At 39.4% G+C, this 27,484-nt stretch overlaps 1 protein-coding gene across 3 annotated transcripts; it reads left to right on the top strand.

Moving 5' to 3' along the window:
• Positions 1-26,383, top strand: LOC128693586 (zinc finger protein 271-like). 3 transcript variants are annotated; one of them, XM_053783384.1, is made up of 2 exons: positions 1-128; positions 24,758-26,383. In XM_053783384.1, the coding sequence occupies exon 2, from the start codon at positions 25,125-25,127 to the stop codon at positions 26,277-26,279; it is 1,155 nt and encodes a 384-aa protein (XP_053639359.1). In that variant the 5' UTR covers positions 1-128; positions 24,758-25,124; the 3' UTR covers positions 26,280-26,383. The 3 variants fall into 3 exon arrangements, with proteins under 3 accessions (XP_053639359.1, XP_053639360.1, XP_053639361.1); XM_053783385.1 differs by lacking the exon at positions 1-128 and adding an exon at positions 129-186; XM_053783386.2 differs by lacking the exon at positions 1-128 and adding an exon at positions 14,579-14,691.
• Positions 26,384-27,484: the final 1,101 nt, after the last annotated feature.

The raw sequence follows: 27,484 nt of genomic DNA, 5'->3' as shown, positions 1-27,484 counted from the left end.
GTATACTTTGTACATGTACTTGTAGTAAATGAAGATATTATTATTATTATTATGGTACACTGGAAGAAAGGGTTCGATACAACGTAAGGTCTCAGTGGCCCTATAAACCAACAACAAGAACAGGAAGAGTAAGTTCATTTTTACCTCACTTTTTTTCAGCCTGTTTAAGTGTATTGTATAATATATGTAAGTGTGGTAGCAGCCTGTGTTTAGTTAGCAGTAAGTAGGTAACTGAGCCACTTGTGGATGACCTCATAATGACCCTAATCACTTCGTCTGACTTATTTTAGGTTATATTTGGTAATTTACACATGTTGCTAAGAGATAAGATTTCGTTCGGATTTTTAACCCCGGAGGGTTAGCCACCCAGGATAACCCAAGAAAGTCAGTGCGTCATCGAGGACTGTCTAACATATTTCCATTGGGGTCCTTAATCTTGTCCCCCAGGATGCGACCCACACCAGTCGACTAACACCCAGGTACCTATTTGCTGCTAGGTGAACGGGATAACAGGTGTAAGGAAACGTGTCGAAATGTTTCCACCCGCCGGGAATCGAACCCGGGCCCTCCGTGTGTGAAGCGGGAGCTTTAGCCACCGGGCCAATCAAATCAAAATTTTTATTTCTTTATTTAGTATACATTGTGTAGTTTATATGTGTTTATGTGTACCTGTAGCTAAATAAACTTATTTACTTACACAATGAAATATGTCGTACCGAAGAATTTATTAGGTTTGTAAATAATAATAATAATAATAATATCTTTATTTTACTACCCATACATGTACAAGGTATACAGTCATAGCTGACATCAGTGACATACTACTATATAGAAAGCCACTTGTTATGCTGAGCATTTCGTGCAAATTATGTCAGTGTCCCAGGATGCGACCCACACCAGTCCACTAACACCCAGGTACCCATTATTACTGATGGGAAATATAGACAACAGGTGGAAAGAAACATGCCCAATGTTTCTACTCTGGCTGGAAATCGAACCCAGGCCCTCGCCGTGTGAAGTGAGAGCGTTACCCACCAGAGCCCAGAGTTTTAGAGGCTAAAGTGCCAGGATAACCCAGTAAAGTCATGGGGTATAATATAGTTTACTACTACTGTTACTGCTACTTCTACTTCTGCTTCTACTCCTCGACGTCGAAGGTTGGGCATTAGTTTATATTTTACAATCTACACATTCTGTGTACACCACTGAATAAGTATTTTTAGTATAATTGTTATAATTTTTATTCAGGCTCTGGGTACATATAGAAATAAATTTAATATGGTCTTGAGGGCACATATGTATTATTACCTGGAGTTTACCTGGAGAGAATTCCGGGGGTCAACGCTCCCGCAGCCCGGTCTGTGACCAGGCCTCCTGGTGGATCAGAGCCTGATCAACCAGGCTGTTGCTGCTGGCTGCAACAAAAACTACAGTGTTTGAATTTAACCCCTGCAACCACAAATAGGCGAGTACTGAGGAACTAGGGTTTGATCCCAGGATGAGTGGAAATGCTCGGCATGTTTCCTTACATCTGCTGCCATATTTATCTAGCAGTAAGTAGTTAACTGGTGTGGGTCGCATGCAGTGGAAGACGGTTAAAAGATGCTAGGGGGACACTAAGCCAGTCAGTGATGACATAACTTATCAGTGGCAGCTCGTAGCTAAAATTAGTGGAGGTGCTGCTTCAGAAAATTTTTAGCCATTGCTTTAGTAATGTGTAAAATAAAAGAACCGAAAGAAAACTATGAATTAAATAAAATACACGAAAGCATGATAATCATCTCATTCTACACTTTATCACATTCAAGAATATGGTACATGGTTTTTAAGCACAACACACATCGCTGAGCCAATAAGAAACGCTGCCTTACACTTACACAACAGGGTCGGCACTGTGTTAGCGACAGTGCTCTCTCTACCTAACATCCAGAGTCTTATCTTGGACATGTGTGCATGTGCACAACACCCAAACACTGAGTCACTGGAACTGTGAAGCGCATAGTTTCATACAAGGATTTTTGTAATTTTTTCATGTACTGACATTAAGCTTAAGGATTATATAATGTACAAGTATAAAGAAAGAAAGAAAAAAGACTCATTATATTGAATGTTATCAATAATATCAAGTGAAAATAGGGGGTGCTGCAGTTCCGCAGTGCCTATACAAGAACCGCCACTGTAACTTTTATTATTTTTATTATTATTATCACACTGGCCGATTCCCACCAAGGCAGGGTGGCCCGAAAAAGAAAAACTTTCACCATCATTCACTCCATCACTGTCTTGCCAGAAGGGTGCTTTACACTTCAGTTTTTAAACTGCAACATTAACACCCCTCCTTCAGAGTGCAGGCACTGTACTTCCCATCTCCAGGACTCAAGTCCAGCCTGCCAGTTTCCCTGAACCCCTTCATAAATGTTACTTTGCTCACACTCCAACAGCATGTCAAGTATTAAAAACCATTTGTCTCCATTCACTCCTATCAAACATGCTCATGCATGCATGCCTGCTGGAAGTCCAAGCCCCTCGCACACAAAACCTCCTTTACCCCCTCCCTCCAACCTTTCCTAGGCCGACCCCTACCCCGCCTTCCTTCCACTACAGACTGATACACTCTTGAAGTCATTCTGTTTCGCTCCATTCTCTCTACATGTCCGAACCACCTCAACAACCTTTCCTCAGCCCTCTGGACAACAGTTTTGGTAATCCCGCACCTCCTCCTAACTTCCAAACTACGAATTCTCTGCATTATATTCACACCACACATTGCCCTCAGACATGACATCTCCACTGCCTCCAGCCTTCTCCTCGCTGCAACATTCATCACCCATGCTTCACACCCATATAAGAGCGTTGGTAAAACTATACTCTCATACATTCCCCTCTTTGCCTCCAAGGACAAAGCTCTTTGTCTCCACAGACTCCTAAGTGCACCACTCACCCTTTTCCCCTCATCAATTCTATGATTCACCTCATCTTTCATAGACCCATCCGCTGACACGTCCACTCCCAAATATCTGAATACATTCACCTCCTCCATACTCTCTCCCTCCAATCTGATATCCAATCTTTCATCACCTAATCTTTTTGTTATCCTCATAACCTTACTCTTTCCTGTATTCACTTTTAATTTTCTTCTTTTGCACACCCTACCAAATTTATCCACCAATCTCTGCAACTTCTCTTCAGAATCTCCCAAGAGCACAGTGTCATCAGCAAAGAGCAACTGTGACAACTCCCACTTTACGTGTGATTCTTTATCTTTTAACTCCACGCCTCTTGCCAAGACCCTCGCATTTACTTCTCTTACAACCCCATCTATAAATATATTAAACAACTACAGTGACATCACACATCCTTGTCTAAGGCCTACTTTTACTGGGAAATAATTTCCCTCTTTCCTATATACTCTAACTTGAGCCTCACTATCCTCGTAAAAACTCTTCACTGCTTTCAGTAACCTACCTCCTACACCATACACCTGCAACATCTGCCACATTGCCCCCCTATCCACCCTGTCATACGCCTTTTCCAAATCCATAAATGCCACAAAGACCTCTTTAGCCTTATCTAAATACTGTTCACTTATATGTTTCACTGTAAACACCTGGTCCACACACCCCCTACCTTTCCTAAAGCCTCCTTGTTCATCTGCTATCCTATTCTCCGTCTTACTCTTAATTCTTTCAATAATAACTCTACCATACACTTTACCAGGTATACTCAACAGACTTATCCCCCTATAATTTTTGCACTCTCTTTTGTCCCCTTTTCCTTTATACAAAGGAACTATGCATGCTCTCTGCCAATCCCTAGGTACCTTACCCTCTTCCATACATTTATTAAATAATTGCACCAACCACTCCAAAACTATATCCCCACCTGCTTTTAACATTTCTATCTTTATCCCATCAATCCCGGCTGCCTTACCCCCTTTCATTTTACCTACTGCCTCACGAACTTCCCCCACACTCACAACTGGCTCTTCCTCACTCCTACAAAATGTTATTCCTCCTTGCCCTATACACGAAATCACAGCTTCCCTATCTTCATCAACATTTAACAATTCCTCAAAATATTCCCTCCATCTTCCCAATACCTCTAACTCTCCATTTAATAACTCTCCTCTCCTATTTTTAACTGACAAATCCATTTGTTCTCTAGGCTTCCTTAACTTGTTAATCTCACTCCAAAACTTTTTCTTATTTTCAACAAAATTTGTTGATAACATCTCACCCACTCTCTCATTTGCTCTCTTTTTAATTGCTTCACCACTCTCTTAACCTCTCTCTTTTTCTCCATATACTCTTCCCTCCTTGCATCACTTCTACTTTGTAAAAACTTCTCATATGCTAACTTTTTCTCCCTTACTACTCTCTTTACATCATCATTCCACCAATCGCTCCTCTTCCCTCCCGCACCCACTTTCCTGTAACCACAAACTTCTGCTGAACACTCTAACACTACATTTTTAATCCTACCCCATACCTCTTCTACCCCATTGCCTATGCTCTCATTAGCCCATCTATCCTCCAATAGCTGTTTATATCTTACCCTAACTGCCTCCTCTTTTAGTTTATAAACCTTCACCTCTCTCTTCCCTGATGCTTCTATTCTCCTTGTATCCCATCTACCTTTTACTCTCAGTGTAGCTACAACTAGAAAGTGATCTGATATATCTGTGGCCCCTCTATAAACATGTACATCCTGAAGTCTACTCAACAGTCTTTTATCTACCAATACATAATCCAACAAACTACTGTCATTTTGCCCTACATCATATCTTGTATACTTATCCTCTTTTTCTTAAAATATGTATTACCTATTACTAAACCCCTTTCTATACAAAGTTCAATCAAAGGGCTCCCATTATCATTTACACCTGGCACCCCAAACTTACCTACCACACCCTCTCTAAATGTTTCTCCTACTTTAGCATTCAGGTCCCCTACCACAATTACTCTCTCACTTGGTTCAAAGGCTCCTATACATTCACTTAACATCTCCCAAAATCTCTCTCTCTCCTCTGTATTCCTCTCTTCTCCAGGTGCATACACGCTTATTATGACCCACTTCTCGCATCCAACCTTTACTTTAATCCACATAATTCTTGAATTTACACATTCATATTCTCTTTTCTCCTTCCATAACTGATCATTCAACATTACTGCTATCCCTTCCTTTGCTCTAACTCTCTCAGATACTCCAGATTTAATCCCATTTATTTCCCCCCACCGAAACTCCCCTACCCCCTTCAGCTTTGTTTCGCTTAGGGTCAGGACATCCAACTTCTTTTCATTCATAACATCAGCAATCATCTGTTTCTTATCAACCGCACTACATCCACGCACATTCAAGCATCCCAGTTTTATAAAGTTTTTCTTCTTTTCTTTTTTAGTAAATGTCTACAGGAGAAGGGGTTACTAGCCCATTGCTCCCGGCATTTTAGTCGCCTCATACGACACGCATGGCTTATGGAGGAAAGATTCTTTTCCACTTCCCCATGGACAATAGAAGAAATAAAAAAGAACAAGAGCTATTTAGAAAAAGAAGAAAAACCTAGATGTATGTATATACAGTGGTCCCTCGTTTTTCGTAGTTCTCGGGAATCATAGATTTCGGAAATCATAGGGATATTTTCGTATAAACATGGGCTCGCTAATCATAGGTTGACTCGCGAATAGTAGTTGGTCCGGGATGCGTCCGCACGGTGTGAGCCGGGGCAGCCTCCCTACCCAGCCAATCTGGCATTGTTTATCAGTGAGCGAAGGTCCCCTCACGTGCTCCTACGAAATATTTCATAATATTTCACTCATTTTAGTGCTTGCAAGTACTAAATAAGCTACCATGGCTCTAAAGAAAGCTCCTAGTGCCAAGCCTGTGGTAAAGAAGGTGAGAAATACAATTGAATTTAAGAAAAACATCAGCAGGAACAGCAACAGATCGCAGCTCAGAATCTTACTGCAGAGGAGGAGGAAGAGAGATGGAAGAAGGTGCCTTCTTCAGAAATTAAAGAGATTTTTGCTATGTGGGGTAAGATGGAAAGCTTTATGGAGAAACATAACCCTGACAAGGTTGTTGCAAGCCATGTTGGCAACATGTACAGTGACAAAGTCTTGGACCATTTTAGGGAAGTGTTAGAGATGCCAGAAACAGAGCTCTCTCCACAGTTATTCTGCGAGACAGGACTTCAGTGACTCTCAAGGTGGTCCTAGTGGCATTAAGAAACAGGGAAGAGAAGCAACCCCAGAAAAGCAATTGATACCTGAGGTGTTGATGGAAGGGGATTCCCCTTCCAAACTATAAACAATCCACTCTCTCTCCTCCTCCAGTCTCCCATACACTAAGAAGAATCTCCAATAAAGGTAAGTGTTATGCTGTTAATGTTTCATTCATCATTTCCCATTGTATTGTTTATGTACTACTTCTGTATTTCATGTAAAAAATTTTTTTGTTTTAATACTTCTGGTTGTCGGGAATGGATTAATTGTATTTATATTATTTCTTATGGGGAAAATTGATTTGAAAATCGTAGATTTCGATAATAGTAGCAACTCCAGGAACGGATTAACTACGAAAAACGAGGGACCATTGTATATATGCATGTGCGTGTCTGTGAAGTGTGACCAAAGTGAAAGTAGGAGTAGCAAGATATCCCTGTTATCTAGCGTGTTTATGAGACAGAAAAAGAAAACAGCAATCCTACCATCATGCAAAACAATTACGGGTTTCTGTTTCACAGTCATCTGGCAGGACGGTAGTACTTCCCTGGGTGGTTGCTGTCTACCAACCTACTACCTAACTTATATAATAACTTATATAATACATGTATATAAAAATGTATGAATGCTCCTTGGCAGATTTTGGCCATTAATTGTTTAAATTGTTCAGAATTATGTCAGTTTTTACAGTTGAAGTATTATTTTGTTATACAAAGAATATAAAATATAATCTGATTTTATAAAAGCCACCCAAGAATAATATATTGTAGCTTAATTAACCTTTCTTCACTGTCAGTAAAGTAAGATTCTTTTTGGATTTTTAACCTTGAAGGTTAGGTACCCAGGATAACCTAATAAAATCCATGCATCATCAGGAATTATTGGTATCATTTCCATTGGGGTCCTTTAATCTTTTTTCCCAGGATCTTTCTTTGTTGGGTTTATCAGGGCCACTGACAGCATGCGCTGTATCGAGCCCAGTTTCTCGATGGGACGAGAAAAAATTGTTGCCCAAGGCACAAAAGGAACAAAAGTTCCTTTGTAAATAGAGATAGAAACTTGAAGTTTCCAATTAGATCCGGTGGACCCCCTTGCCAAGCCCCAGCAGAGAGGGACGCCAACACCCCCACCTGAGTTCAGTAACTGGCTTCCCACCAAAGACCGTTAAGGAATTTCCCGTAGAGCAGAAAAAATGGAGCTGGCTAAAGTAAGCCAATGAACAGGTACCCCTCCTGTAGAGTGCCCGGCAGGCAAAATAGATGAGGACAAGCGTTCCAGTGAGAATGGGGGAAATTTGTCACCGATACTCGGGCAAGAGAGAGACGTCCACACCCGACAAAGGCTAGCACAGAAGCCTTCCCAGGATGTGATCCACAGCATTGGACTAACACTCAAGACCCTTCTTACTGTTATATAAACAGGAGCAGCAGACTTAATAAAACATGACCTATGTCTCATCTGTACTGGGAAATGATTCTCAATCCCTCAGTGTGTGTGTGTGTGTGTGTGTGTCTTTAAGCCCTTAACTGTCCAAACATTGATCTACATTTTACTGCTAGTGCTCATGACATCCATCACTGCACTATTTTTCCTTCCTTCAAATTTGGTGCCAAAGGCCTGAAGGCCCTAGGCAGTATAGAATGGGTCTTAACACTCAGTGTATGCAGTATTAACAGAATTGAAGATCACTTATTACCTTGTTGGAGTACCAGTTCAATTGAGCACCAGCTAGAGCAAACAGCATGGCGAACCCCAGGGATTCACTAATGCCATGTTGCATTAGCAATTCTTTTTTGAGAAAAGTGATGCTTACCCCGAGTAATGATGGATATGGCCATGAGTGGTCAAGGAAATATCGAAAGCCTAGATAATAACCCACATCTGGAGTATACCTGGAGGGGGTTTCAGGGATCAATGCTCATGTGGCCTAGTCTGTGACCAGGCCTCGTGGTGGATCAGGGTCTGATCAACCAGGCTGTTACTGTTGGCCATGCATAAACTGATGTACAAATCATAGCCTGGCTGATCAGGTGCTGACTTTAGGTGCCTGTCCAGCACCTTCTTGAAGACAGCCAGGGTCTTTAGTTAATACCCCTTATGTATGCTGGGAGGCAGCTGAACAGTCTTGGACCCCTGACACTTATTGTGTTGTCTCTTAGTGTACTCATGACACCCCTGCTTTTCATTGGGAGGATGTTGCATCTCCTGCCTAGACTTTTGCTTTCATAGGGAGTAAAAGGCTTGGCAGAGATGCAACATCCCTCCCCCAATGAAAAGCAGGGGCACCACGAATACACTAAGAAACAGTAAGTGTTAGGGGCCCAAGACTGTTCAGCTGCTTCCCAGCATTCATAAGGGGGATAACCAAAAAAACCCTGGCTGTCTTCAAGAAGGCACTGGACAGGTACCTAAAGTCAGTACCTGACCAGCCAGGCTGTGGTACGTACGTCAGTTTGTGTGCGGCTAACAGTAACAGCCTGGTTGATCTGACCCTGATCCACAACAAGGCCTGGTCACAGACTGGGCCATGGGGGCATTGACCCCCAAAACCCTCTCCGGGTATATTCCAGGTATATGACTAAGTCAGGTGAACATGTTCACCTGTCAGTGTGTTTATGACTTTGTTTACTATTTCCATATGTAACATTTGTGTGTGAACCAAGATTGGCCATAGAATCACAAGAACTACCATAAATTGTAATTATCAGAACATAAAAACTACATAAATTAAAAAAATGTGAAAAAAAAAAGGTACAGTGGAACCTCAGTTTTTGTTTTTAATTTGTTCCACAGAGTCTGACGGAAACCAAATTCGATGAAAACTAAAGAATATTTCCCAAAAGAAATAATGTAAATCCAATTAATCCATTCCAGACGCCCAAAAATATTTACAAAAAATACATTTTATAGAGAATAACTATAGTTTTAAATACAGAAAACAATGAGAAATATAAGGCACAAATTTTAATGGATAAATGAACATTTAAATTTATTTATTTTTTTATTTATTTTTTTATTTGGACATGATACATAGTTGTACAAGGAAATAAAGTGGTTTGGTGCACATGCCAAAAGTCCCTTGTATGCAGAGCATTATGGGCAGGCTTAAAATTAACTTAAGATTAACCCTTTGAGGGTTTTCGTCGTACTAGTACGTCTTATGCGTAGGGGTTTTTGACATACTAGTACTCATAAATTCTAGCGGCCTCAAATCTAGTGGGAGAAAGCTGGTAGGCCTTCATATGAAAGAATGGGTCTATGTGGTTAGTGTGCACAGTCTAAAAAAAATCCTGCAGCACACAGTGCATAATGAGAAAAAAAAAACTTTGACCATTTTTTTGGAATAAATCAGCGACTTTGCAGTGTATTTTCGTATGGTATTTATTGTTGTATTCTAGTTTTTTTGGTCTCATTTTATAGAATGGAAGACATATTACAGAAATTGAGATGATTTTGACTGGTTTTACAATGAAAGGTGCCTTGAAATTGAGCTCAAAGTAGCAGAAATGTTCGATTTTTACCAAACTTCAAAAGTAAACAAATCGTGCCAAGCGTGCAATACACGTCAACTGGTGAGTCTAATATTCTTTCACAAGTGCACCAATAATATTTATACCATTTTTTACACTAATGCAGTAGTCTGCATAACAGTAAATCTTATATTTTTTGTGAGAATAAAAATTCAAAGTGGAAAGCAAAAGAATATAAGAGGGGCCTTGAGACGTGACTAATGACTAGAGGAAATGTCATTTTAGTGCCAGGAATGTCTTTCTTGTTTATTCTGGACCCTATTCCGAAATTGGCATCTTTTGAAATTTGTGTGAAATTGGCAAAATTGCTAAATTCTGACCACTGTACTGGATAGTTGAATTTCATAAATGGGTGGTTTCTTGCACTCATTCGATAGAAAAAATGGAGTTCTAGCGAAATATTCATGTTTTTTGTCGACTAGTACAGTGAAATTGGCCGAAAATGGGGCTCAAAGTGGGCAAAATCGCCGATGCGTAAACATCGCTGAGACCGCTAACTTTGCGAGAGCATAATTCCGTAAGTTTTCTATCAAATTTCAAACTTTTGGTGTCTTTATGGTCGGGAAAAGATTCTCTATCTTTTCATAAGAGAAAATAATTTTTTTTTTTTTAAATTTGGCCGACCCTGAGAACGAGTTTCGGAGAGGGCCTGTCGACCCTCAAAGGGTTAACTAAGCAATGATATATTCAGTGGTAAAAATTACAGTAAACAAATTACAACATGAAGTATAAATGAGCATTTCAAATAAGAAGCATTATAGTTGTACAAATTTGTAGCATAACAATGTATAATATAACAAAATGATCAATATACTATATGAAGTTATACAATTTATTAATTAATCCGATCAAATTGAACAAAATCAATGATTTGTAGTGCAGAAACAGGTCATATGGTCATTAGATGAGTTACTGTGCATTCAGGAGAATGGAGTATTCTATTAGGTAATGTAAAATTAAAAAAAACATAGTTTGATAGGGTCACAGGTTATACATTTATGAGATAGTTATTCAGTATTTATTTAGTTAAGGGTGAGTAAGTGGTTTTTAAGAAGAGTCTTGAATTGATAAACAGACTGTTTTTTTTATATTCACAGGTAATGAATTCCAGATTTTTGGGCCTTTTATGTGAATTTAGTTTTTACATAGTGTGAGATGGACACAGGGAACGTCAAAGAGTGATCTGTGCCTTGTGTTATGGTCATGTGTTCTGTTGAGGTTGGTAAGGAGAAGTTTGAGGGGAGGGTTTATATCCAAGTTTAGTGTTCTATATATGTTGTAGGCACAATAATAAGTATGGATGTTTTGTATGGTGAGTAAGTTTATAATTTTGAATATTGGTGGAGTATGCTGCCTGGAGTGGAAGTTTGTTATCATTCTGACTGCAGCCTTTTGTTGGGTAATTAATGGTCTGAGATGATTTATTGTTGTTGAGCCCCATGCACAAATTCCATAGGTGAGATAAGGGTAAATGAGTGAGTGACATAGGGCCAGGAGAGCTGATTGTGGAACATAGTATCATATCTTTGATAGTATGCCTACGGTCTTGGAGATTTTCTTGGAAATTTGTTGTACATGTGTTTGAAATTTGAGTCTATTATCAAGGTAGACTCCTAAGAATTTTCCCTCTGTGAGCTTTGTGATAGGTGATTCGTTTATCATTATGTTAAGAGGAACATCTGTAGTTCTGTTCCCAAACTGAATGAAGTAGGCTTTGTCAATATTGAAAGTAAGTTTGTTAATCGTCATCCAGGTAGATATTTTCTGTAATTCGGTTTTTACAGTATTGGCTGGTATGACTGGGCTTGGGTGAGAGAAGACGTATGTAGTGTGGGTTTGAGTAGTTGCGATGCAAATAGTGTGGGTTTGAGTAGTTACGATGCATTTGGTAGGTCGTTTATGTAAATGAGAAAGAGAAGAGGGCCAAGGACACTTCCCTGTGGGACACCAACTGTAATTGGTTGTGTGGAAGAGTTTGCTCCATTTGTGTACACATACTGGCTTCTGTTGCTAAGGTATGACTTTAGGTAGTTGATGGAGTGCCCTCTTATACCATAGTGTGACAATTTTATGTGCAACAAATCACGGTCAGCTGTATCAAAAGCTTAACGTAAATCAATGAAGATCCCCAATGGGACTTCTTTTTTCTCGAGTGCAGTGTATAATAGCATCATTCGTATTTTTATTGGGCCTGAACCCAAACTGACAGGGGTTGAGTATGTTGTGGGAGGTGAAGTAGGAATGGATTCACTTATGAAATAATTTTTCAAAGATTTTAGAGAGAAGGGGTAAGTTGGATATTGGCCTATAGTTATTCAAGTCTGCTTGAACTCCTCCTTTATGTATCGGGGTGACCCTCGCTATTTTGAGAACTGTAAGGATGGTAGAGGATTCGATGGATTTGTTAAAGAGTGTTGCAATGATTGGTGACAGTACTTGTGAAGCTTTTTTGTATATAAAGATTTTTAAGGTATTTAACCGTTTGACTGTTTTGGTCGTATATATGCGTCTTAAGAACCACCGTGTTTTACGTATATATACTTATAAATTCTAGCAGCTTCAAATCAAGCAGGAGAAAGCTGGTAGGCCCACATGTGAGAGAATGGGTCTCTGTGGTCAGTGTGCACCATATTAAAAAAATCCTGCAGCACGCAGTGCATAATGAGAAAAAAAAACTCCGACCATTTTTTTAATTAAAATGCCGACTTTGTGGTCTATTTTCGTATAGTATTTATGGGTGTATTCTCGTTTTCATGGTCTCATTTGATAGAATGGAAAACATATTGTAGAAATAGAGGTGATTTTGATTGGTTTTACTATGAAAAGAACCTTGAAATGGAGCTCAAAGTAGGGGAAATGTTTGATTTTTGCCGATGTTCAAAAGTAAACAAATGATGTCATTGTCCAATAAATGTCCAACTAGCCATTCTAATATGCAGTCATGAATGGGTTGATATTATTTATACAATTATTACAATATTGCAGTAGTCTGCATAGCAGTAAATCTTGTATTTTTTTTTTAATAAAAATTCAAAATAGAAAGCAAGAGTAATATCAGAGGGGCCTGGAGACATGACTGATAAACAAAGAAAATGTTATTTTAGAGCCAGGAATGTCTGCATTGTTCATTCTGGACCCTGTTTTGAAATTGTCATATTTTTTAATTTTTGTGAAGTTGGCCAAATTGCAAATTTCTGACCACGTTATTGGGTAGTTGAAATCGGTAGAAAAAATTGAGTTCTAAAGAAATAGCTATGAGTTTGGTCGACTGGAACAATGGAATTAGCCAAAAATAGGGCTCAAAGTGGGCAAAATCGCCGATTTGTAAATATCGCCAAGATCGCTAACTTCGCGAGAGCATAATTCCGTCAGTTTTCCATCATATTTCGTTCTTCTGTTGTCATTACAATCAGGAAAAGATTCTCTATCATTTCATAAGAAAAAATCTTTTTTTTTTTTTTTTTTAATTTTGAGTCACCAGGAGACACCTCAGGATTTGGGGTTGCAACAGTCAAGGGGTTAAATCTCCTGCTTTGTTCTTTAGTGTGTTGATAATAAGGGAGCCTTCTGTTTGGTTAGTCGGAGTTAGGAATAGTGTGTTCAGGTAGGTGCCAGTGAGGTAGTCATTAGGTGGGGTATTTGAGCTTGAGATTTTTACCCACAAGGTTTTTTCCTATGGTGGAGAAGAAAACATTGAGTATGTTTGCTGTTTCAGTTGGTGGGAGTAGGGGTTCATCTGGTTTTGTTAGTTTGTTCTGTTTCCTGATATCTTTTTTGTTCCTAGAATTTCAGATAGGGTTTTCCAGTTATTTTTTATATCACCTTTTAAGCTCGATAATCTGTTCTCATAATACAATTTTTTTTATTTTTTTGCCCTTCTTATCAGGCTGGTTAGGATTGATGAGTAATGTTTTGTTTGGTCTCTGGTTATGTGACCCATTCTGTACTGTTTTTCATATAGGTGCTTTATATTTATGGATTTGAGGATGCTAGGCGTTAGCCAGGGACTGTTCAGTCTTTTAGCTGTGATCTGTTTAGTTTTTTTAGGGCAGTGCTTTTTATAGAGATATTGGGTCAGTTTTACCTTTATTGAAGAATCTTGTTTGAAGTTTGAAATGACCTGCTGGTCCATGGGCTGGATGAGAGGAGTGGTATTAGGGGACAAGAACTTCACTGTGATGAAACTAAATTACTCCAACAATTGGTCTTCCAAGTCTGGAGGATGAGCAGGAGCATTGTCCATTAACAGGAGGCACTTGAGTGGCAATTTATTTTCCACGAGGTATATCTTCACACTCAGGCCGAACACTTCATTGATCCACTCGATGAAAATTTGCCTCGTGACCCATGCCTTATTGTTGGCCTTCCACATCACCCACAATTTACTCTTGATAACATTGTTTTTCTTGAACACTCAGGGTTTTTGAGAGTGATACGCCAGTAAAGGCTTCACTTTGAAATCCCCACTAGCATTACCACAGAACAAAAGAATTAGCCTATCCTTCATAGGCTTGTGTCCTTGCAGTGCCTTTTCCTCCTGCATGATGTAGGTCCTCTTTGGCATTTTCTTCCAAAAGAGGCCTGTTTCGTCACAATTGAAGACTTGTTGGGGGAGGACTCCTCCTGCCTCTACGTACTCCTTGAATTCATCAGCAAATTCTTCGGCCACACGTTTGTCAGAACTTGCATAAATTCACTAACAGCATCACTCGTTCCTGGCACTCGGAACTTTTTTTGGCCCCATGGTGGCTTATTTAGCAGTCACACTCAATAAACAAGCACAAAAAACAATCAGTTATTACTAAATGTTTTTTTATGAACTTGCAGGGTAATGTTCACTAGACAAGAATCAAAGCCAGACTGACTCAGAATGCCTGTGTGGGATGCTTTGTGTGGGCGCGGGCACATGGACACATTCGGTACGGCGGACGAAAACCAAGGTGACGAGCGAAAACTGAGACAATATTTTGACGAAAAAAACCATCGAAAACCAAATTCTACAAAAACCAGGCCAAACGAAAACCAAGGTTCCACCGTACATTGGCAACATTTCTGCAAGTGGCAGGACTCCGTGTTGCTGACACATGAGCATCTAGTGCCAATTATGCTGCCTGGCAGCATAATTGGTACTAGATGCTCATGTGTTGATAAGTACCGGCCCTGATTATTTTTTCAAATTACATGCAGAAAATTGCCCTTTGTTTTATTTTTTGTTTTGTTTTTTCATAATATTAACAGTGCTAGCAGCAAAGCTTAGATCAACAGTTTGACACTTTAAGGGTTAGAGAACAAAAAAACAATTCTATGGAACAATACACAAATACCAGAGTATATATATAAAATATGAAATAGCTTTAAAACACTTGGAATTTTGGAAAGTTTCTGGACATAATGGAGAGTTGTGCTCACAGAGAATGTAAACAAACCGGGTGGGGCATGGTGACCGTATTAGAAAGTCAGGTGGGCGAGCCATATAGAGAGTCTAAGTCATAATTTGAATTGTCCGTATTAGCGGAATGCCGTAAAGCGGGGTCCTACTGTACTATGTAATTGTTATTTTATTCACATTTTATTATTTTGGTCTTCTAAGGCTATATATAATGAATACCTGTAATACAATGGAACCCCTACTTACGAGTTTAATCTGTTCCATGACCTTGCTCGCATCTGGATTTGCTCTTTTGCAGAGTCAATTTTTCTCATTTAAATTAATTGAAATGGAATTAATTCGTTCCAGTGGAATTCCAGGCACAAGAAAATACTTCAATAATTTCCCTAATATCAACTCTACAGCTTATTTATCTATCACGATTCATGTAATATGACATAATAAACAATATTAATAACATAGAAACATGATACTGTATATACACTAGAATGAATAAAATGCATGTCATTACGTATTTATTTATTTATTTATTTATTTTAGTCTTTGCAAACAGTACATTGAGATTTTATATTTACAATAGTGGGTTGCAGTACAAAGAGAGCCTCTATTATGCCTAGGCATTATGGGCCAACTTAACATTACAGTGGACCCCCGCATACCGGACGCATTGCATAACGTACAATCCGCATACCGGACGCTTTGATCGCTAAAATTTTGCCTCGCATACCGCCCAAAAACCCGCTCACCGCCCTTCGTCCGAGACGCGTCCAGTGTGCGGCCTGAGCCAGCCTCATATGTTCCGCCGGTGGCATTGTTTACCAGCCAGCCTCCGCGGTAACATCCAAGCATACAATCGGAATATTTCGTATTATTACAGTGTTTTCGGTGCTTTATCTGGAAAATAAGTGACCATGGGCCCCAAGAAAGCTTCTAGTTCCAACCCTACAGCAATAAGGGTTAGAATTCCAATAGAGATGAAGAAAGAGATCATTGATAAGTATGAAAGTGGAGTGCGTATCGCCGACCTGGTCAGGTTGTACAAGAAACCCAAATCAACCATCTCTACTATTGTGGGCAACAGAAAGGCAATCAAGGAAGCTGTTCTTGCCAAAGGTTTAACTGTGTTTTCGAAACAGAGATCGCAAGTGATGGAAGATGTTGAGAGACTCTTATTGGTGTGGATAAATGAAAAACAGCTAGCAGGAGATAGCGTTTCTCAAGCGATCATAAGCGAAAAGGCTAGGAAGTTGCATGAGGATTTAATTAAAAAAATGCCTGCAACTAGTGATGATGTGAGTGAATTTAAGGCCAGCAAAGGTTGGTTTGAGAGATTTAAGAAGCGTAGTGGCATACATAGTGTGATAAGGCATGGTGAGGCTGCCAGTTCGGACCACAAAGCGGCTGAAAAATATGTGCAGGAATTCAAGGAGTGCATAGACAGTGAAGGACTGAAACCTGAACAAGTGTTTAATTGTGATGAAACAGGCCTGTTTTGGAAGAAAATGCCAAGCAGGACCTACATTACTCAGGAGGAAAAGGCACTCCCAGGACATAAGCCTATGAAAGACAGGCTTACTTTGTTGATGTGTTCCAATGCTACTGGTGATTGCAAAGTGAAGCCTTTATTAGTGTATCACTCTGAAACTCCCAGACCGTTCAGGCAAAAGAATGTCCTCAAGGAAAATATGTGTGTGCTGTGGAGGGCAAACAGTAAGGCATGGGTCACTAGGGACTTTTTCTATGACTGGTTACACCATGCATTTGCCCCCAATGTGAAAGATTACCTAACTGAAAAGAAATTAGAACTTAAGTGCCTCCTGGTGTTAGACAATGCCCCTGGTCATCCTACAGACGTGGCAGAGCGACTTTATGGGGACATGAAATTCATTAAGGTGAAGTTTTTGCCTCCTAATACCACTCCTCTCCTGCAGCCCATGGACCAGCAGGTTATTGCAAACTTCAAAAAACTGTACACAAAAGCTCTGCTTGAAAGGTGCTTTGTAGTGACCTCAGAAACTCAACTGACTCTAAGAGACTTTTGGAGAGATCACTTTAATATCCTCAATTGTATAAACCTTATAGGTAAGGCTTGGGAGGGAGTGACTAAGAAGACCTTGAACTCTGCTTGGAAGAAACTGTGGCCAGAATGTGTAGACAAAAGGGATTTTGAAGGGTTTGAGGCTAACCCTGAGAGGAGTATGCCAGTTGAGGAATCAATTGTGGCATTGGGGAAGTCCTTGGGGTTGGAGGTTAGTGGGGATGATGTGGAAGAGTTGGTGGAGGAGGACAATGAAGAACTAACCACTGATGAGCTGATAGATCAACTTCAACAGCAAGAGGCCAGACCTGAGGAAACTGGTTCAAAGGAGGGGAGAGAGAAATTGAAGAAATTGCCTACTACAAAGATTAAGGAAATCTGTGCAATGTGGCTGAAAGTGCAAACCTTTATGGATGAAAATCACCCTCACACAGCTATTGCAAGCCGTGCTGGTGACTATTACACTGACAATGTTGTGAAACACTTTAGGGAAGTCATAAAGGAACGAGAGGTACAGGCCACTATGGACAGATATGTTGTGCGAAAGAAGTCCAGTGACTCTGAAGCTGGTCCTAGTGGCATTAAAAGAAGAAGGGAAGTAACCCCAGAAAAGGACTCGACACCTCAAGTCTTAATGGAAGGGGATTCCCCTTCTAAACACTAACACTCTCTCTCCCCTCCTCCCATCCCATCAATCATCACCAGATCTTCAATAAAAGTAAGTGTCATGTAATTGTGCATGCCTTTTTCAGTTTGTGTGTATTAAAATTAACATTTCATGTGGTAAATTTTTTTTTTTTTCATACTTTTGGGTGTCTTGCACGGATTAATTTGATTTCCATTATTTCTTATGGGGAAAATTCATTCGCATACCGAACATTTCGCATAACAGCCAGCCCTCTTGCACGGATTAAGGTCGCTATGCGGGGGTCCACTGTATTGGCTTACAGTCTACTTAACACTAAGGAGTATATCATAGTTGTACAGTAGGATAGTAATTATTTCATAGTTTTACAGTAGAATATTAATTGTGAATGAATCAAAATTTGTATAATACAAAGATATATTTATATTCGAACATACTTTTTGAGAAAACAATGATTCAATTATATTCCTGTCAACAATGGATAAAAGGTTCAAAGTGATTGTTTCAATTATGATGTGGGAGTACATAGGTGAGTATGTGTGTACTGAGTATTTAGCATTTAGTCTAGGGTGATTAAGTGGCTTTTGAGAAGAGTCTTAAATTGATTTTCAGATTGGGTTACTTTAATATCTTCTGGTAATGAATTACATATTTTGGGGCCCTTTATGTGCATAGAGTTTTTACACAGTGTGATATGGACACGAGGTATATCAAAAAGAGATCTGTGTCTTGTGTTGTGGTCATGTGTCCTGTTTAGATTGGTGAGGAGAAGTTTGAGTGGAGGGTTTATATTTGTGTGTATTGTTCTGTGTATGTAGTAGGCACATGAATAAGTATGGATGTTCTTAATGGTGAGCAGATTGATGGAGTATGTTGGCAGGAGTGGGAATTTGTTATCATTCTTACTGCTGCCTTTTGCTGGGTTTATTTGGGGTTTTAGGTGATTGGATGTTGTTGATCCCCATGCACAAATTCCATATGTAAGATAAGGGTATATGAGTGAATGGTACAGTTCCAGGAGAGCTGATTGTGGAACGTAGTACCTTATCTTTGATAGTATGCCTACAGTCTTGGAGATTTTCTTGGTGATTTGTTGTATGTGTGTCCGGAACTTAAGGCTACTGTCAAGGTGGATACCTAGGAATTTTCCCTCTGTGAGTCTTGTGACTGATGATCCATTTAGTGCTAAGTTAATTGGATCATTTGCAGCTTTGTTTCCAAACTGAATGAAATAGGTTTTATCAGTGGTCAGGGTAAGTTTGTTAGTCATCATCCAGGCAGATATTTTCTGTAATTCAGCATTGACAGTGTTTGCTAGTATGACTGTGTTTGGGTGGGAAAAGACATATGTAGTGTCATCTGCAAATATATGGGTTTGAGTAACTGTGATGCATTTGGTAGATCATTGATGTAGATGAGAAATAGGAGTGGTCCAAGGACGCTTCCTTGTGGGACTTCTACTGTGATTGGTTGGGTGGAAGAGTTTGCATCATTTGCATACACATATTGAGTTCTGTTACTAAGGTATGATTTTGGGTAGTTGAGGGAATGGCCTCTGATACCATAGTGCATTAATTTGGAGTACAGCAGTTCATTGTGGACTGTATCGAAAGCTTTACGTAAATCAATGAAAATGCCCAGTGGGACTTCTTTCTTTTTAAGTGTGGTATATATTAGTTCTAGCATGTGCTTTTATTATTCCTGAATCCAAACTGACAAGGGTTTAATATGTTGTGTGAAACAAGGTAGGAATAGATCCGTCTATGAATTAATTTTTCAAAGATTTTAGAGAGCAGTGGTAAGTTAGATATTGGTCTATAGTTATGCAAGTCAGCTTGGTCACCTCCTTTATGGATCAGAGTGACCCTCGCTATTTTGAGGATTGTTGGGAAGGTAGATGATTCAATGGATTTGTTAAAGAGCGTTGCAATAATTGGTGACAATACTTGAGAAGCTTTTTTGTACATAAAAGCAGGCAAGTTGTTTATGTCTCCTGCCTTGTTTTTAAGGTTGTTTATGATGAGCATAACTTCAATGGGGTTGGTTGGAGCTAGAAATAGTGTATTTACAATGCCTGCACTTTAAAGGAGGGGTTTGGGATATTGGCGGTTTGGAGGGATATGTTGTGTATCTTTATACGTATATGCTTCTAAACTGTTGTATTCTGAGCACCTCTGCAAAAACAGTGATAATGTGTGAGTGTGGTGAAAATGTTGAATGATGATGAAAGCATTTTCTTTTTGGGGATTTTCTTTTTTTTTGGGGGGGTCACCCTGCCTCGGTGGGAGACGGCCGACTTGTTGAAAAAAAAAAAAATATGAGGTAGTCTGATGGACGGGTGTTTGTGTTGGTATTTTGTTTGCTATGTTTTTTCCTATGGTGGAGAAGAAAACATTAATTCTGTTTGCTGTTTTGGTTGAAGTGAGTGGGGGTTCATCTGATTTTGTTAGTTTGATTGTTTTGTTTTTGGATAACTTTTTAGTTCCAAGAATTTCAGATAGTTTTCCAGGTTTTTTTCATATTACCTTTGATGTTATGTAATCTATTTTCATAATACAGTGGACCCTCGACTAACTCTATTAATCCGTTCCTGAGAGCTCATCGTTAATCAAAATTATCGTTAGTCAAGTTAATTTTCCCCATAAGAAATAAAGGAAATCAAATTAATCCGTGTATGACACTCTAAAGTATGAAAAAAAAAATGTTTTTACCACATGAAATATTAATTTTAATATACACAAACTGAAGAAGACATGCACAGTTACATGACACTTACCTTTATTGAAGATCTGGTGATGATTGATGGGATGGGAGGAGGGAAGAGTGTTGATGGTCTTAGTGTTTAGAAGGGGAATCCCCTTCCATTAGGACTTGAGGTGGCAAGTCCTTTTCCGGGGTTACTTCCCTTTCCTTTAAATCTCTCAAACCAACCTTTGCTGGCCTTAAATTCACTCGCATCACCACTAGTTGCTGGCATTCTTTTAATTAAATCGTCATGCAACTTCCTAGCCTTTTCACATATGATCGCTTGAGAGATGCTATCTCCTCCTATCTGTTTTTCGTTTATCCACACCAATAACAGTCTCTCAACATCGAGTACTTGCGATCTCAGTTTCGAAAACATAGTTGCACCTTTGGCAAGAACAGCTTCCTTGATTGCCGTTTTCTTGCCCACAATAGTAGCGATGGTTGATTGGGGTTTTGTGTACAACCTGGCCAGCTCAGAGACACGCACTCCACTTTCATACTTAGCAATGATCTCTTTCTTCATATCCATAGTAATTCTCACCCTTTTTGCTGTAGGGTTGGCACTAGATGCTTTCTTGGGGCCCATGGTGACTTATTTTGCAGGTGCAATCACTAAAAAGGCTGTGATAATATGAAATGTTCCGATTGTATGCTTGGAAGCGACCAAGGTGGCTGGCTGGCTTGTAAACACTGGCCAGAAGTGGACTCGTCTCAGATGGAACGAATAGTGTTGGTCGAGTTTTTTAGCGCTAGTCGAGGCAAAATTTTTGCGTTAAAATGTATCGCTAGTTGGATTTATCGTTAATCGATGCCATCGTTGGTCGAGGGTCCACTGTACAATTTTTTTGACCTTCTTATCAGGCTGGTAAGTGCTGATGAGTAACTTTTCAACTGTTCTCTAGTTATTTGACCCATTCTATACTGTTTTTCATATTTGTGCTTTGTGTTAATGGATTTGAGGATCCTTGGTGTTAGCCAGGGATTATTCAGTCTCTTTGCTGTGAACTGTTTAGTTTTTCTGGGGCAATATCTGTTATGTGACTAGTGGTGGTGACTGCGACCATTGTTGTTGTTGGGGGTTTATTGGGCCACCACAGCGGCCGTTCCTGTTCCTGACTGCATGTGTAGAGAACCTAGGATAACCCCAAAAAAAGTCAGACAGAGTGACTTATAAGTGCTACACTCTTAATGCTACACTTAGTTGCTACACTCTTAATGCTACACTTTGCCACTGCTACCTCATGATGTCTGCCACTGCTGCTTCATGATGTCTGCCACTGCTGCTTCATGTCTGCCACTGCTGCTTCATGTTGTCTGCCACTGCTGCTTCATGTTGTCTGCCACTGCTCCCTCATGATGTCTGCCACTGCTGCTTCATGTTGTCTGCCATTGCTGCTTCATGTTGTCTGCCATTGCTACCTCATGATGTCTGCCACTGCTGCTTCACGTAGTCTGCCGTTGCTGTTTCATGTTGTCTGCCACTGCTACCTCATGATGTCTGCTCCCACTTTTGTTAGTGTGTTGAAGAGCTTTCCAATATGTGAAGGTTGAGGGGGAGTGGCAATCGGGCAGGTATGGGATGGTGACGTCATTTGTTTACTGCAGTATTGTAAAAATGGTATAAATAATATCAGTGCATTTGTGAAAGCATATTAGACCCACCAGTTGACAGTTGGATGCATGACGTGATCTGTTTACTCTTAAAAATCTGCAAAAATTGAACATTTCCGCTACTTTGAGCTCAATTTCAAGGTACTTTTAGTCCGAAAGCCATTCAAAATCATCTCTATTTTTGTAATGTATCTTAGATTCTATCAAATGAGACCAAGAAGCAAAAACATGGTCAGAGTTTTTTTCTCATTGTGCACTGCGTGCTGCAGGATTTTTTTTATACTGCCTACACTGACCACTCAAACCCATTCTCTCATATGTAGGCCTACCAGTTTTCTCCCGCAAGATTGGAAGCCGCTAGAATTTTGGCATAATACAGCACCAACACTGGCTTGCAAGCTGTAATACAGTGGACCCCCGGTTAACGATATTTTTTCACTCCATAAGTATGTTCAGGTGCCAGTACTGACCGAATTTATTCCCATAAGGAATATTGTGAAGTAGCTTAGTCCATTTCAGACCCCCAAACATACACGTACAAACGCACTTACATAAATACACTTACATAATTGGTCGCATTCGGAGGTAATCGTTATGCGGGGGTCCACTGTATTATGACACTAACAATGACAAGGTTAACAACAAACAAAAAACAAACAAGCAGGCAGATTATCTCTGTAAAGCTAGATTGCAAATACAAGTGCACGTATGAGAATAAGAATACAGTGGACCCCCGCCTTACGAACGCATTGCGTTACATTAAATCCGCCATACGAAGCATTTGAATGCAAAAATTTTGCCTCGCCTCACGATAAAAATCTCGCCTTACATGATTCGTCCGGGACGCTTCCCACGTGTGGCCTCAGCCCCAGTGTTTACAAGCCAGCCAGTGCGGTCGCATCTACGCATACATTCGGTACATTTCACATTATCCCAGTGTTTTTAGTGCTTGTAACTGCAAAATAAGTTGCCATGGACCCCAAGAAAGCTTCTAGTGCCATCCCTGTGGTAAAAAGGGCAAGAATTAGTATGGAATTGAAAAAAAGAGATTAAGGAAATGTGTGCAAAGTGGGTTGAACTGCAAACCTTTACGGATGAAAATCACCCTGACACAGCTACTGCAAGCCGTGTTGGCAACCTGTACAATGACAATGTTATGGCCCATTTTAGGAAAGTCTTAAAGGAACGGGAGGTACAGAGCTCTATGGACAGATTTGTTGTGCGACAGAGGTCCAGTGACTCTCAAGCTGGTCCTAGTGGCATTAAAAGAAGAAGGGAAGTAACCCTGGAAAAGGACTTGTTACCTCAAGTCCTAATGGAAGGAGATTACCCTTCTGAACATTAACTTGCACACTCTCCCCTCCTTCCATCCCATCAATCATCAACAGATCTTCAATAAAGGTAAGTGTCATGTATTCTATTCTTAGTAGAGTATTAACTGTGCAGGTCTTCTTCAGTTTGTGTGTATTAAAATTAATATTTCATGTGGTAAAAAAATTTTTTTTTCATACTTTGGGGTGTCAGGAACAGATTAATTTGATTTCCATTATTTCTTATGGGGAAAATTAATTCGGCTAATGATAATTTCACCTTACAATGAGCTCTCAGGAATGGATTAATATCGTAAGGTTGGGGTCCACTGTACGTATTTTTATACATATTTGAGGTTGAAAGAGTTTTAAGCATTATTAATTGTTACATGATCAAATGAAGGAAAGGAGATATATTTTTCTACATTAGCTTTAATAGATAAAGAGACTCAGGAGTTATCAGGTAGGGAGCTCCAAATTTTGGGTCCTTATACGCACATCGAGTTTTTGCAAAGGTTATGCCAGACATAGGGGAAATATCATTGAGATTTTTGTATTGAGCATTATGAGTTCTGTGGCAATTATCAAGAAAGAGTTTTGGGTTTGGATTAGTATTAGATTTTACTGACTCACGAAATCGTAATGACACGATTGCAAACAAACCATGCCAAGGATGGGGATGGAACCCGAGATCAGAGTCTCAAAACTCCAGACCATCACGTTAGCCACTGGGCCAGCTAGCCATAAAGAGATTCATCCAACTAGGTATATTTCTACACTATAGGAAGGTTAGCATAGGCACCACTGTGACCACTTCCATTTGTGGTCACAGTGGTGCCTATGCTAACCTTCCTATGGTGTAGAAATATACCTAGTTGGATAAATCTTTTTGTGGCTAGCTGGCCCAGTGGCTAACACAATGGTCTGGAGTTTTGAGATTCTCTGATTGCGGGTTCTATCCCCGTCCGTGGTATGGTATGGTTAGATTTTACTGTCCTGTATGTGTAGTAGGCACAGTAGAATGAGTGAATGTTAAGTATATTAAGTAAGTTTAGACTTTTGAAAAGTTTGAGAGTGTGTTATCTGGCAGTAAAAAGAGTAATCATTTGTACTGCCACTTCTTTGTTGAGTTATTATTAAAATTTGTTAAGTTATTTATCTATTTCTTGGTTGCATTTTTCAAAAGCAAGTCAAAAGTGAGAAGCTCATTGCATCATGAAATAATCACTGAATGTCTTGATTGCTCATCTCTGGTCTTTCACAGGTCATTTTTGTAGCAGCAGAGGCAAACTTGTGGTGTCAACAACCAGTATCAACACCTTTGAGACATGGTGTAAAACTGGAGGAACCAAGAGTACATATAATCACTGCAGTAGGTAGACCTGCTGTCAACTGTTTCACAAAGTTTGTGTAAATGTAGCTGAAGTGTCAACACAGTGTGTTTAGGCTTTCAGACATCTTGTATAAGTAGACCAATAGTGTATACACACATTTTTATGAAGCTTGTTTAACCTGAAGAAATACTGCATATACTAAGAATTATACAAAATACAAAAGAAAATCATTCAGTGTGTAGAGTACTTTCTACAAAAGCAATCTCTGTACCCAGTGCTTCATCAAATTTTTAAATAATGGCAAACAACTGTCTAAAAATACTCAAGGTAACTGATGAGAAAGGTGCTGGTAGTCCTAATTTTTCAACTTCATCCAGAAAATTTACTCTGATAATTCACAAGAGAGTTCAAGCAGTAGGAAAACGTAAGTGTTCACTATGTCTTAAGACCTTTGCAAATAAAAGTTATCTTAAAATCCACATGAAAAATCACCATACAGAACAGAAACTGTATCATTGTAATTTCTGCCCAACAGATTTTAAATATCAAAGTAATTTAGCAAAACACGTTACAAATATTCATACAAAAGAGAAGCCCTCTCATGCTTCAGAGTGTTCAAAAGACTTTTCAGTAAAAGCAGAGCCAGTTTCAGTAAAAGCAGAGCCAGCAACACATTCAAGAGCTGATCTAAGTAGTAGTACATTTTTTCTATGTACAATGTGTTTGGAAGAGTTTTCAAATCTATCTGATCTAGCAAAACATACCCAAGCAGTTCATGTAAGAGAAGAGCTCTATATATGTTCTGAGTGTCCAAGAGGATTTTCAAGAGTTTCACTTCTATCACTACATATGAGAGCTTATCATCAGATTGCAGAGGGTCTGGAAGACTTTCCAAGAAAGTCAGATCTAGCCAAACATATACAAGCTGGTAGTGTAGGAGACAAACTGTACCAATATTCAGACTTTACAAAAGGATGTGATCTAGCACCACATTTGAGAGATCTTCCAAGGAAGAACTTACACAAGTTTCCTGAGGATGTAAAAGACATTTCCAAAGCATCAGATCTAGTGATACAGAGTACAGATGTTCAAGCAAGTGAGAAACCTTGCTTTTATCAATGTGCAGAGTGTCTGAAGCATTTTTTACGAAAAGCACATTGTGCAAGACATATTAGAGCTGTACATTGCAAAGAGAGAAAGTTTGAGTGTCCAGAGTGTTGGCAAACATTTCAAGATAAATCTGCTTTAGTAACACACATGAGAGTTCATACAGGGGAGAGACCATATCCATGTGAAGTGTGTATGAAAGAATTTAAGCGAAAAACTCATCTTGACATACACATGAGAGGTCATACAGGAGAGAAACCTTATTATTGTGCTGTGTGTAAGAAAGGCTTCTCACATAAATGCACTCTAGCAAGACATATAAGAGGACATAGTGAAAATAATTGATGTAAAGTCTTTAAGAATCTCTTGACTAAATTTTGCATAAGAACCTATGTTAAAAATAATTTGATAAAGTAAAAAAAGTCATACCAAAGAGAATTTACAATATTTTTATGTATCTTATTTACCAGAAATTTAAATTAAGTATGGTATATTTATATATATGAATACAAAAGCAGGATTGATATAAAGTAATATTCAGATACACAATGCTCAGTCTATGAAAGTGATAAGATAAGATATAGATTTACAATGATAAAGCCCTTTTGCACTACTGAATTATGTGTCCTAATTGTGAATTCCCAGACAATGTGTATTCCCTCGGTTAGGAGACAGATAGTGTAAAATACCAACATGATGGTAAAAGACGAATACACTGTAAATCTGTTGTTTATTGATGATGTTTTAACAACGCTGTATAACCCTAGTGGGTTTAGCGCTTAGTTTTGATTCTAATAATTGATGATGTTTTGCTCATACAGTAGGCTTTATTAAGTCACAAACAAGTCATAAATATATGTTTGTGATTTGATAAAGTATATTGTATGGGCAAAACATTGTCAGTGAGGGACCACTTTATATAACCAGACCCTTTCATATACCTTTGAGGAGCCTCGAGACTTTCACTACTCTCAGATCCCGGCCATGGGCTAGGGTTGTCTGGTGCTTGCCAGGTCAACCAGGCTGTCGCTGCTGGAGGCCCGCTGCTTCACATATCTATCACAGCCTGGTTGATCAGGCACCTGGTGAAGATACTCGTCCAGTTTTCTCTTGAAGGCTTCTACACTTGTTCCAGCCATGTTTCTGATATCTTATGGTAAGATGTCGAATAGTTTGGGACCCCAAATGTTGATACAGTGTTCTCTTATTTTCCCCACCACACCCCTGCTCCTCACTGGGTTTATTTTACACTTCCTCCCATATCTCTCACCCCAGTATGTTGCTATGGCAGTGTGGAGATTTGGGACCAGGCCCTCGAGTACTTTCCAGGTGCAGTGGACCCCCGGTTTTCGGACGTAATTTGTTCCAGAAGGTCGGCCGATAACCGAAATGGCTGATAACCGAATTAATATTTCCCATAAGAATTAATGGAAATTAATCCATTAATTAATCCATCCCAAACAAAAATATTTACAAAAAAATAATTTTTTTAGCAATTATGTAAGTATTACATACCTTTATCGAAGGCTAATGCTGGCTTCTGGAAGATA

Source organism: Cherax quadricarinatus, chromosome 57 (assembly GCF_038502225.1).
Source record: "Cherax quadricarinatus isolate ZL_2023a chromosome 57, ASM3850222v1, whole genome shotgun sequence".
NCBI classification, from domain to species: Eukaryota; Metazoa; Arthropoda; class Malacostraca; order Decapoda; family Parastacidae; genus Cherax; species Cherax quadricarinatus.
Note: the sequence above shows the minus strand (reverse complement) of the source record. Positions and strands in the feature narration are given on the sequence as shown.

What these genes read in the sequence shown, in the direction of transcription:
- LOC128693586 (XM_053783384.1), top strand. Translation starts at nt 25,125, where the DNA reads ATGGCAAACAACTGTCTAAAAATACTCAAGGTAACTGATGAGAAAGGT.